Source organism: Macrosteles quadrilineatus, unplaced genomic scaffold (genome assembly GCF_028750875.1).
Source record: "Macrosteles quadrilineatus isolate MER2022 unplaced genomic scaffold, UCM_ALF_1.0 Scaffold_7__1_contigs__length_78375512, whole genome shotgun sequence".
In the NCBI taxonomy this organism is placed as follows: Eukaryota; Metazoa; Arthropoda; class Insecta; order Hemiptera; family Cicadellidae; genus Macrosteles; species Macrosteles quadrilineatus.
This window is the reverse complement of record NW_026542600.1, coordinates 75,324,641-75,337,294: the sequence shown is the minus strand read 5'-3', so window position 1 is coordinate 75,337,294 and position 12,654 is coordinate 75,324,641. Positions and strand designations below refer to the sequence as shown.

Below are 12,654 nucleotides of genomic sequence, written 5' to 3'. Positions count from 1 at the left end.
TTTTTACTGCAAAATGGAGAGAAGATAACCCACGATGAACCGCATTCCCTTGAACCGTGGTACAACAAACAAAGTGAATCACGGCTGTTTCGTTTCTAAACATTGATAAAATAGTTTCTGTTATTAGGAGTATCAATGTTATAAATGAAATGCATGTCCGTAAACAACCAAGTTGTTTTTAACTAGTTATTTGTATAATCTAGAACTGTATGGTTTCAAAAATATGTTAAATAGGGAAAACTTGGGAAACGGAGCGAGTGCCGTTCTATTCTTTTTTGCCGTTGGCAAACACTGTCAAAACCGTCAGATAGGCCCGAGTGCCGTTTGACTCCCCTAAGAGTGATTCAGGGGAGGGGTATTAGTGGTGGTGTAGTGGGCAGAACGGAGCCTGGGTTTCTTAGCTGCCTAATATCGATTCGATTAGTAAACCTCATTCATTTGGTTAGGTTAGGGTTATAACAGTTTCATTTTATCACTAAAACAAATTTTGCTCATCCCCCCTGGTCGATCTTTTCACCCCCATACCCGCCGCACCATGGAACCGGTCACTGATACCTGGGTGGCACTCGGACCGCGAAGTCACAGGCTGTAAAATGACCCTCGTCAAAGTGTTTAGGCAAAAGGCACTCGGAAAACTTAATACATTCGTAAAAAAATGATTAAACAGTTTATAAAAAAAGGTTTGAATACTAAATGTTCTAAAACCGGACGCATAAATTATGAAGTTCTGAGTGTAGTCCTATAATAGTAAACAATAATTCTAAAGGAATATTAAATCACATTAAACACTTTTTTGGTGAACATGGACCTCAAAGGACTCGTGTTGACTTTCTAAATATCACTGCGACGAGTATTTAACATGAAGTAAATATCAAGCTAAGACTGAAAATTCACCCTAGTTAATTTGAAAACTTGTATCTCTACATTCTGCGAATTTAGTAATTTATTACATAGTTACTTTTATAATTAAAGGAAAAACGAATGCGATAAGTCAGTTAATTTAAACAAATTTATATAATAATTCAACATTGCGTGCAGATATAGGCAAAACTGCCCTCTCCCCTCACTGATGTTGGTGAAAAATGAACTATTTTCAAGGAGGGTTCGTTGACCTCCATAGTATTTCAACAACCAATGGTTTTTATCTTGACCCCTCTTGTAGGTTTTAACGTTCTGGTGTAATTTTTGAATTGCTAAAAAATCTGCAATAATCCAATACAGCCCCAACAGTATTGCATAATACAATTACTGTAGGCAACACATCTCGTCTCGACAACAACTTAGCCTAACTAATTGTTAATTAAGACACGAACCGATACTATTACATTTTATTGGAGTGGCTCATTGTAATAAATAAAGTTCAGCTCTTCACTTGGGTGATACATAACGTGATGTCCTGTTTGGTTACCTATTTTTAATAGTTTTAAGTAAAACTTACATTTCCGTAATTTTTATTTGTGTTGTTACTAACGACTCCCACTTGAAAAATTGTGTTTTTGTATTGCACCGGATGACGCAGTAACAGAAAACATGTGAATAATCACGTACTGTAGTAGTAAAGTAAATAGCATACATTAGTCATGTTAAAAATCAAATAACCTTTGAACCTCTGTTGGAGCAATATTTGTACAGACTCGGAGGCGAAGGACACAGACAACAAAGGGACGTTTCCTTTGTTCCCAGGAATGTACTTCTCTGGATTTAACTGCGTGCCTTCCAAACAATCGATTCAAACTAGCTGCTGGCTGCTGTGTATTGCGTGCGGCAGGCAAACCCTTGAAGGCGCTTAAAAATACATTGCTCTCCCTGCTTTCAATTGGATTGTAAATACAGTCAATTTTAATTTAGTTTTTGCTATTCACGTTTCCTCCTCAGTAAGATTTATTTTTGACACCAAAATCTAATGCACAATATGTTATTTTATTTTGCTTTTTCATATTTGTTTGTCACTTTCAAATTTTTAAAACTGGCGTTTTATAACCTAATTTGTTTTCTAACCTACTTTGGAAATTTTATTATAGAATTGAATTAGTTAATTGAATGTATTTCGTTTATAAAAATATTGTTATTTTTTTACCTCAAATGTACACATTTTATACATTACATCGCGATACACAAGATGATTCCAAGAATAAATTTGTTGCATGTGTGTTAGTGCAAGTATATATGACATACAGTTTTATGAAAAAATACAACTAGGCCTACTTGAAATTAACCTCAAACTAACATTTTAATTAGTTTTGGTTTTAATAAACCATTTATGTAACTGATTTAGCAACGTTAACTGAGATAGTAATGTAGAATGTAAAAATTTAGGTAATAATAAAGGTTAATTTGTAAAAACACGTTATAAAATGCCATAAGACTTTTGACATTGAAGTATTTTATTAAACTCGCTCTAGAAATGCATTCAAAAAAACCATTACGTCATGACTTAGTCAAAAACACAAAGAAATCCTAGTTGAAACTAGAAGAGCTTAAATTAATCAACTCAATTTGTTTTCCTTAAACACATTGTTTATGGATATATTTTGGTCTAACTTAACAAATTTATATACTTTATACTAAGAACAGCTCTGAATTGTTTTTACTGTGATTTCATGTCTCAAAGTCAAAGGATAAGGTAGATTGATAGTTTTAAACACTGTTCTAATGTGTTATTCAATCCCTTCCAATAACATAGCTTTACCACCTTTTTATCTTTTGTGGTGGATTTAAATGAGCTGTCTTTTGTTGGAAAGCTAATTGTGTATTTTACTCATCTGCAATTGATAAAAACTTGTGGGTCTATATCTTATCTTCTTCATACATTTTTGAACTCGTGTACCTTTTACTATTGTTTCTCATTTTTCCTTGATACCTCCTCAAACTTGTGTCCATCAATGTTTCTTATTTTTGCTCTTAACTAAAACATGTGTACCTTTAACATATTTTTTCTTTCATTTTATACCTAACATACCCTTGAAATTGTATTCCTTGTATCACTGATTCTATCTGTTCCTTCTTAATTTATCCTGAAACTTGATTAACTTTTATAACTGTTTATAACTTTTACTATTTATAATTTCTAGAACTTGTCCATCTTTTACAAAATTACAAAAGGTAATAAAAGAGCTGGATTGAGTTTCTTGAAAGTTTTGGAATTAGTTTTCAATGATTTATATCATTATATAACATTTTATTGAATCACTCTTCTTTTCAAGTTTGAAATCTTAAGACCAACAAAGCCCAGAAAAACTTAAATATCTTTAGAAGTCAACCTCGTGAAGATCGTAAATCCTCCACCTAATCTGAAGGTCTGATAGACGATTCTGGCCATAGTACGAACCTTGCTCGAGAAAATGTTGGGTCCATCATCGTCTCTTCCTAGATTCATTAGCCCCATGGTTCAGAAAAATGAAGCCCGTACAGGATATAATTACGTCCTCCTCAGTCACCATACCAACAAACATGGAAACACTGGCTGGCTAGTGTGGACGCAAAACACATCGGAAACTTGTATCCGAAACTGTGTTGACAGACTGTCTGCCGACTCAGTCTCCATGTGTGGAATAGGCTTTATAGACCTTTTATCTTTGTTTCTATCTTTTCCTTCCTCTTATTCAGGAACTCATGTGCATTGTTTTCTGTCCAGGAACCCAGGAGAGATGCATTGCTCAAGGATGGAGGATGGGGTGGAGGCTTTTGTAGAGCTGGGGACTCTGATAGTGGAGGGGAGGTTGCCAGCTGAAGGAACAGCTCGGGGGTACAATGAGGGACCACACTGTCCACGAGCCCCACCAACACCACAGCTCAACCCACACCAATGTGATCCAGCCGACTTCTTGGTACATCTTAACTTGTTCACTTCCAAAAGAGTGTTTCCAGGGTGTCTAAAGATCCTCAAGTTCCCTTCCCAATACTTCAGTTTTGTCTTGGATATTCCCCAAAAACCACAGAATTTTATATTGTATCCCTGATTTCTTATAACTTAATGTAAATCTTTCAACTTGTTATCAAAGCAGTACAAATCTTCTGAACCAAGAGTTACATGCTGATTTGGTAAAGGTTTTTTCTTTGTGAGTTTGAGCACTAGAAGAGTATGGTTAGTGGTAGGCCTATATACCTTTAAAATGTTTATTTAACGTACACAAGAAAGGCATATTGTTAATATTTATATGCATATAGGTTGATTTTGTTGTAAAAAACGTATTGTATATCAAACTGTAATTTCAGAAAGTAAATTTAATGTGAATAGAAAACAAGGTAGTTAATGAACTAACAATTGTTGTGAGCTGACAATAGAGTGTATAAAATGCATTATAAAATGCATTTTATGCTGTAGTATAAAAGTTCCCTAAATAACTTTTAATTTACTTATGAAGTAGTTGAAAATTCATTAAAAAAACCCCTGATTTTTGTATCGGACATTGTATTTGAAAAATGCAATATATCTGGTGGTTTTGTAAAATACATAGTGGGAATATACTCTTGGTATGACTTTTTGTAGGTTCCAAAAAATAATATTTTCAAAACTAACAGAATGGGAACACCATTCTCATGCATATACATATCAATAAACCACTGGTTATGTCTGTAATAATAAGTGTTTTGTAATGTAAACTATTTACATTTATTGCATTATTATCTTTGTACCTTAATTGATATTACAACTGTCGTAAGATGGCACTTGACTATGCAGTAAGTAGTTTGTGTTACTCTACTTGGCAACAAGAGCATTGGAAATGTTTTAACTGTTGACAGATTGAGAGCTTTACAGCATCCCTCATATAGGGAATTAACAGTTTAGAAATATTTCTTTGTTTAGTTGTTTAAACATTTTGAAGATATGAAGTGTATTTTGCCACATCTAGTACTGAACTAGGATATGAATATATTAAATTTACTCTAGTTTGTGTGAAACTAATAAAATAATGACTGAAAAATTACTCACAGTTATATCAGGAAAAAAAATCAGTTTTGAAAACTCTTCATACTTACAGATCTTGTACAACCCCTTTCTTTTCCCTGTGACTTTTCGAGGATTGAGAGTGGAATAAAATTAACACATTTTTTACCTAATTAAAATTTACAACTAAAGAACAAAATACCCCCACCGCAGCAAACCTGCCGACTAAGCGAATTTCCATTTGTCTGAATTGATTTTCAGTTAAATATATTTTAATAACATTATGTTTAACGAGTACCTAGGTTTGCTGCTACAAGGGAACTAATAAAGTGTGTTTTTGAGTAAAATATTGATAGCTTAGTAGAAAATAAATAAATTTGCCAAGTTTGATCAAAATATATCCATAAACAAGCAAACTACAACCTTTGACAATATTCTCCATAAGAATAACATGGGAATTTTAAATTAACAATTTTTTTAATTTTCTCCGTTACTAATAATCGAACAAAAATACTTTTATATACTAAATTATTTGTTTTTTTAAGCTCTTTAAAAAGGTCTAAAGATAAATCGGGAAATTTTGTGTTCTGAGGGTCAAAAGTGAGAAAAACCAATTTTTACCCCATAAAACCCCCCGTAAAGCCCCGTTCCCATGATCCGATCGTGCTGGTTCGCGAACTCATTCAAGTTTATCCCGCTTTACACCTTTAAACCAAATTTCATCAAAATCGGACAAAAATTACTCAAGTTATCGCGTTCACGGACGTATATATATATATATATATATATATAAGTCTATATATATATACATATATAAAAATTTGAACGAATGGTGTTTTTGGCCTCTGGGGACATCAAAATGAAAAAGTAAATCGGTCCCGGGTCTAGGTCTTGCCGTGCCACCTACGGTAATAGCTACTTCCCTATAGGGAAATTCGCTAAAACACAACTATATAGGTTTAAATTAACTCGGCTACTGTGGAGCGATCCAATCAAGTTATTTTTCAAGACATTGCTCGATAGAAGCTAACTTAACCTATATTTTTGCTAATTTTTGACTATCCAGTGATCATACCATCATGAAACCAAAAAAATAAGGTTCACAACTAAGCAAAATGTATAACGTAGTGTGTGTGTCCTGCAGTGTATGAGAGCCGAGAGATTACGCAAGCATCTGTCACTGCTGTGTAACAACGCTGTGCCAATGTGTGTGGAAGTATTACTGTGTCCTTTGTGTCCTTGTGGAACTGAGCGAGCACGTAGTCCTGAGGTTGCTAACATCCCTTCGTCTTCCGATCTCTTGCTGGAGCAATGGACCGTCTCTGTTGTACACATCAGGTAACCCAACTTGAATTTGGTTAGATTCATATCATAATAATATGGGAATTTTGTATGTAACTAGAAGTTTAACAATGTAAACTTAATTAAGTTAACCTAGTCTAAGTCGTTGTAATCTTAGAAAGATGCACATTCCTGTCTCTTCAAACTCTTGCTCAAGCGATGTCTCTATGGTGGACGTTAGTTTACCAAATCCACTGTGGCAAGTACAGAAATGTAATATTCAGTATTTCCAGAAACAAAAGAAAAAAACCCCTTACCGCATTGAGAAAATCCTGTTTCATCGTGCATGCATTTTGTAAATAATCCCATTCTATCCCGAGTGATTTTTATTACATATCCTATCAAGTTAAGAGGGTTCTTTAAGCTATAGGGGGATTGGGTTAGTTTTTTATATGAATAGCAGAAAAAAGGAAATCAGGTGTCCAATTTCATCCTGCATCCTGTTTTAATCCAGCACATGGTCTACAAATCCCGTTTTTGGGATAAAAACCTGCGTATGGAAACAATGGTACCACCACGACTTTCTAATATAACCAGAAGTAAGCAAAACTTAAACTTAAAATCAGCTATCCTAACCTAACTTATCTTTTGTCAGGTATATGTCGGCTATTGTAATTTCAGAAGGATAAGTATTCATTTGGAAATCATGATATAGCTAATGTGTTTTTAATAGGAATATTTATGTCAATGAAATTAAATATATTGTATATGAGACTGTAGAATAGACAATCAAAAGCTTCCAGAACTTTGTTCTTAAATCAATCGCTAACAATTACCAGGGGATAAGAGTACCAATATTTTTCCAACAAATCTACTTTTTTCTCTTTACCAGTAGCCTACTTGAAACTTTATTTTTATGTTTATTGTTTCACTTTTCTCTTGTTATTTCAACAGATTTTTATCGCTAAACTCAAATCAGCACCTGTTAATATTTGCAATGAAGCCATGAAAATATATTTAAGACATGGTTTCAAAGTATTTGGTCCTTGGTACACATTAGGTTCCGCTAAATCATTGCACTGCTAATCTGAACTAATTGGGACTGAACTTAAGTTCGGATTATGAAATTTCAGATTATGCACAAATATGTTTACTACCGTACTATGTGCACATAATGGCACAATTAATCAGTTTGTAACGCTAATTTTGATACCTTAGGGATTACAATAATCTACTGTTAGGGAAAATGTTAAGACACTCGAGTTTGGAGCTCTACAGAGAAGCTCCTCAGAAAAACACGGAGTGCTTTACATTTTTCTTCGTGTTATTCTATGTATTAAAAAAAAAAAACATGAAGTACAGAGCTCATTTTGATGTTAACTATTTATTCCTTGTTTTTTCACCAACTTTCAAATTATTTACAAAATAAAACTGTTTACAGTAACTAGCAATAGTCTTTAGGTCTTCAACATTTTTTGAATGCTATTTTAGTTCATATGTGTGCGTTTGACAGAGCCAGGACCAATCATCATGTCAGGAGTTATTGTAAGCCTCATTGGGAGCAATTGGCATACTACAGGATCAGTCGGAAGAATCACCTTTCATAGGCATACTTAGAATAAAACAAAGAAAATGGTTATATACCTCCGTGTTTTTCTAAGTAGTTCATTTACTTTTCAGTAGAGCACAAAACTCAAGTGTCTAAAACTTTTTCCCTCAACAGTAAAGGCTGGTACCACCGGTGTTTTGGAAAAGTACCAATACTGAGCATCAACTTCAAAATGTCGGTACCAATACTTCGGTACAAACAGGGCATAAGCCTATTGGTGGCATGGTCTAGTGATGACGGTATTTACTGCATCCTCGGGTAGATTGTGTGAGCGGTGATGAAGAACAGGACCTGAAACGGTGAAATAAGTGGGGATGCCATTTGCTCCTACGTAGTGGATGGAGCGAACCTATAGGCAGAACTTCCCTATACCATTAAGTTGTGAAATATATGAAGGCAAAAAGATAAGACTTTCGACCAAAAGTGCCGGTTCGAGCACTCGTTTGGTTAATGATTACGTCAAGTGCTTATCCTGTTCTTTTTTTATCAAACCAAGGAATTTCAGTCATTTTTCTGTTTGATCCTTAGCTAATTTGTTTGATTAATATCTTGTCATTAGTCAGTGTTATATTTAGCCCAGACCTCAGATAAGACAGTCATGTGATAAAAATAACAACTGGTAAAACATTAATAAATATGGGTTATCATTGGAAGAAAAGGGTTTTGTAACGTCAAATGTCAGATTTGAAGCTTACTTAGATGAGCTGAAATCGCAACCAACACTAAAAATAAATAAATACTCACGAAATCCTGTAAGGATTTCAGCCTTTAACCCCAGAGTGCCCGCCTATCTCTATAACGCGAGAGCTCGTGCGGAGTAAATATTTACTCCAACAAGTTTTATTAGATTTGTCAAATAAAACAACAAGTAATTTATTCTGAACACATTATAAATCTTTGTATTTATATTGGCTATTCCTATTTTGTATTTTTGTCTATTCTCTTGTACAAAGATAGGTCAATGACAATTAAAATCTTGACGCTAAATTATAAATTTATTTTTTACAAGATGAATCTTAAAAATATCCAAGTATGCAATTTTCTTGGTACGAGTAATATTTAGGTGTGGATAGTAATATATCAGTAACCACAATCAGCTTTGGTTAGGAATCGGAAGATTTGGACTCTACGGGAGTTTTAGGGGTGATGCTTTTAGGACTGAGAAAACTTGTATTTTCATGGGGTAGAATGCTTGTTTGCGCTTCTACTCCAGACTCAGGTTAGCCGTAGTCTCAATTATGGTACCCTTTTAGTTTTCTACAGTTAACAGAAAAAAATATTTTTTTAGAAAATCAACCCATATTGAATGTAAAATCCGCAAGGGCATATATTTGCTTCCAAACCTCCAACCTAGATTATCCGTCTCCTTACCTAATATTTATCCCTCGTAACAATTTATTACAATCTCATGAATGTTCCAGTGACGAGCCGTGTAACATGAGTATGCGCAGTCTGCTACAAGCTGTGCGCTCGCAGCTTCACTTCTCTCAGTTGTCTGCCTGGTGGAGCAGCAGTCGCGGCTCAAGACCTATCAATGTCTGCTACAGAGTAACTCTGCCAGAGCGAGCTTTTGTGTCACACTTTTCTCGACCCCCCCAACATCACATCTTCCCTCCAGCTGCTGTGGGGCCTAACACTCAACTTAAGGTAAAAAAAAGGCAATACAGTAGACTCCCTCTTATCCGGACACCTTTTAACCGGACTACACCCAACGGAAATGACATCTCTTTAACCAGATCATCGTTAATCAGCTCATCGCTTTAACCGGACTAGATCGGCAGGAAGTGGGCGGTACTGAAACGACTGTTCTCGTGGGGAATATTTGAGACCAGTGATCACATGTCTAAATACAATGCTCTCCTAAATTTTAGTCAAATACTGTATACAGTATGCATTTAAACGGTCCGTTTTAACGAGTTTTGCGGGACGTCGGTTTAACCGGAAAAACCGTCATCCGGACTGGCCTCGGTCCCAAAGAGTCCGGATAAGAGGGAGTCTACTGTAGTTAGTTTTTTGTGCTAATAGTGAGCAAAGTGGTACTTTTTAAACAAAATAAAACTGTTAAGACACTCAATAAGCCTTGTGGGTAAAATTTAATGAGTTTTTGGAATGTGACAACGACAACTATAAAGTTATTGTGCCCAACAAACGTACTTAAAACATTGAGGTTGTTGACATTGTAGCCAAATGTATTTTAAGTAGATTCCCTCATATCTGTCAGATGCCGGATGATGTTATAGTCAGAAAAAGTCAGATATAGGATATTCAAAACAAAAGAGATAAAACCATTAAAATTGGTCTGAAAAGCAATCACGTTGTTATACTTATCAAGCCTTGCACCATATAAGTATAAATTCAGGGTAATGATTGAGCTCAGTCTGATTCTACCCATATTAGATGATCTGTAGATCAGATTTAGAGGAGATCGTATGACGTAAATTAACTTAAACATTCATAACTTTATATCTACTGTGTGTAGGCAAACCTAATTTCTTCATGTAATTAGTTGGAATCAACTTTCTGTGGTTTTTTTCCAAATGTATACAACCCTAATATGTTTGAACTGTATTTCCATGTAACAGCCATTTGTACCATCCATTTAAATTTATATCCGAATTTATTAGTTTGACTTTTTTTTAAACTTCATGTTGTGAGGATTCTTCTGGATCATGTTGACAAATATTGTAAAAAGGTTAAAATACCTGTTACTGCCTAGTGATTCATCTGCCCTCTACAATTGGACTACGCGTTTTGATGTAAATAAATCTGTAAAATGTTTTGAAATTAGGTTGTCAAAATATATTTTACCTTCCCCCGGAACGCTGTGTTTTCATGCTTAATGTGCGCAGGTATCGGTGAGGACTTTACCACGCAGTGATGTTCCGCCAGTGGTGGCATGCGCCTCGTGCACTCCAGACAACAACGTACGTAAGAGATCCATCGGTTTGGAACAACCCCTGCTTGGAGAGAGCCTTCTAGACCCCCCTGGTCCATCCTCTGCTTCCAGAGCTCATGGTAAGTTTTCATACCTTTTAAACCATATTTTGACCAATCTCATGCCGCCGCCACAGTTTATGGGTCTGCAAGAGATGATTATAGTTTGGTAGCTGAATGGTTGTAGTGCAATCAAAAGGTTGCCCGTTTGATCATGAGAAAAATCAAAAACGTTTTTAAGGTCGATTCACACACATCAGTTACGGAACGTCACAGTCCAGTCACTTCAGGCACGTGACAGTTAAAAAAAATATTCTTTAATGGATTTTCCATTGCGCTATCTACACTTATCCGTTGCAGTCCCGTCAGTCGCTCTACCGGCATCCGTCAGTTAATTTCAGATTTCTTTCCACCGATACTTTTGGATTGTTCGGAAGACTGACGGACCGGTTTAAGGTTAGAAAATGGTGTTATTGTTGTTTAAATGGTTGTGTTTATATTTTGAGTACTGTTTGTAACAATCAACAAGATGGACAATGAAAACTTGATAGAATATAGGTTTATAATTTAAAACTTTTGACTGTAAATTACTGTGAATTTTAGAGACGGATGACTGACTGAAACCAACTGACTGACTATTGACTGAGAAATTGTGGATGCAACTGAGACTGAACTGTTACTGGACTATAACGGAACTATGACTGAACTGATATGTGTGAATCGACCTTTATGGTTCAAAACTGGACCCAGGTGTTCTTGAGCATTGAAGGCCATGTCACACCGACATCCTCCGCTCCCGCCGCGGGAGTACCGCGCGCGGATGTTTTTCCTCGAGCCATGTCACACCAAAAGTTCGCGCCCGCGGCGGGAGTTTTGAGATGAGTTCATTACAATTCGTTTTACATAAGAAACTCATCTTACCTGTTTAGTATGCCATGTAAATTTGCAGGTTTTAAGTAAAGTGTTTAAGAAGCAATTTAATGTTTATTAGTAGGGCTACTTTAAAAAGTGGAAAAAACTATTTTTTTTATTTAATTTAGACCTTGTGTTTGAAGCATTTTAAATATGGTTGTGGACAAATTATCCACTTTCAACTTTTGAACGTTTTTTTTTCGCTACACTACAAAGACTGTTTACTTTTTAAATAAAAAACATATGACCATTTTAAAACTAATGTAATTTTTTGCTAAGCCTTCTATTGAAAGTTCAAGTTTACATTGATTGTAAAGTTTTTTTGTTGCAAATCGAAAAAGTTGATGAAACAATAAAAAAAATGTTTACGTCGGCAATATAAAAATGTTTTTGGGAAACATTAAATTTTCACCGTAAACATTATTTTTGCGTGGTAAACAAAAATGATTTTTTTCTGGCGATAAACATAATTACGAAGATAATACAAAACAACATAGACTAGATCATCAAACAAAAGAAACATGTTAAATATAATTTGAAACTGTATTACTTTTAAACTTTAAGTAGCTTGGGCATTCGAAAGCCCCTTTGCGCATGCGCTAGACAAAACTCCCGCCGCGGTACTCTCAAAAAATCGCTCAGCAGGCGGACGTGGCGGACACTACCGCACGCCCGCGGGCGCGCGGTAGTGCGGTGTGACTTGGCACATTTGATAACATGGTGAGCGATTTTTTAAAAATCGCTCCCGCCGCGGGAGCGAGCTCGGTGTGACTTGGCCTTGAGGTTTAAATAAATGATCCTAGTTAAAGAATCAGTTGGTAACAAAGCCACACGTGGTATCTCACTCCGCTCTATCTGCACTCATATTTGGGTGAAATATGCTCAGTTGCACCCCCATGTAATTGGTAATGATGTGAACTAATGTAAAACATGTTTTTTGAATGGAGCCCTTGTATAAACATAAGGTATCAATGTAAAGTGACAGATACTTTCTGAGGCAATCAGTGTTTCCACGGTCTGGAATATATTG

General features: G+C 35.4%; 1 protein-coding gene across 1 annotated transcript in view; it reads left to right on the top strand.

Moving 5' to 3' along the window:
- LOC128998304 (atos homolog protein A-like) overlaps nt 1–12,654 on the top strand; it is a 76,901-nt gene that overhangs the window by 45,431 nt on the left and 18,816 nt on the right. Inside the window, exons 2-5 of the mRNA XM_054424384.1 lie at nt 3,635–3,827; nt 6,033–6,226; nt 9,200–9,425; nt 10,628–10,793. Of these exons, the coding sequence (XP_054280359.1) occupies nt 3,648–3,827; nt 6,033–6,226; nt 9,200–9,425; nt 10,628–10,793 (766 nt within the window). The 5' untranslated portion in view covers nt 3,635–3,647. The remainder of the gene's footprint in view (nt 1–3,634; nt 3,828–6,032; nt 6,227–9,199; nt 9,426–10,627; nt 10,794–12,654) is intronic.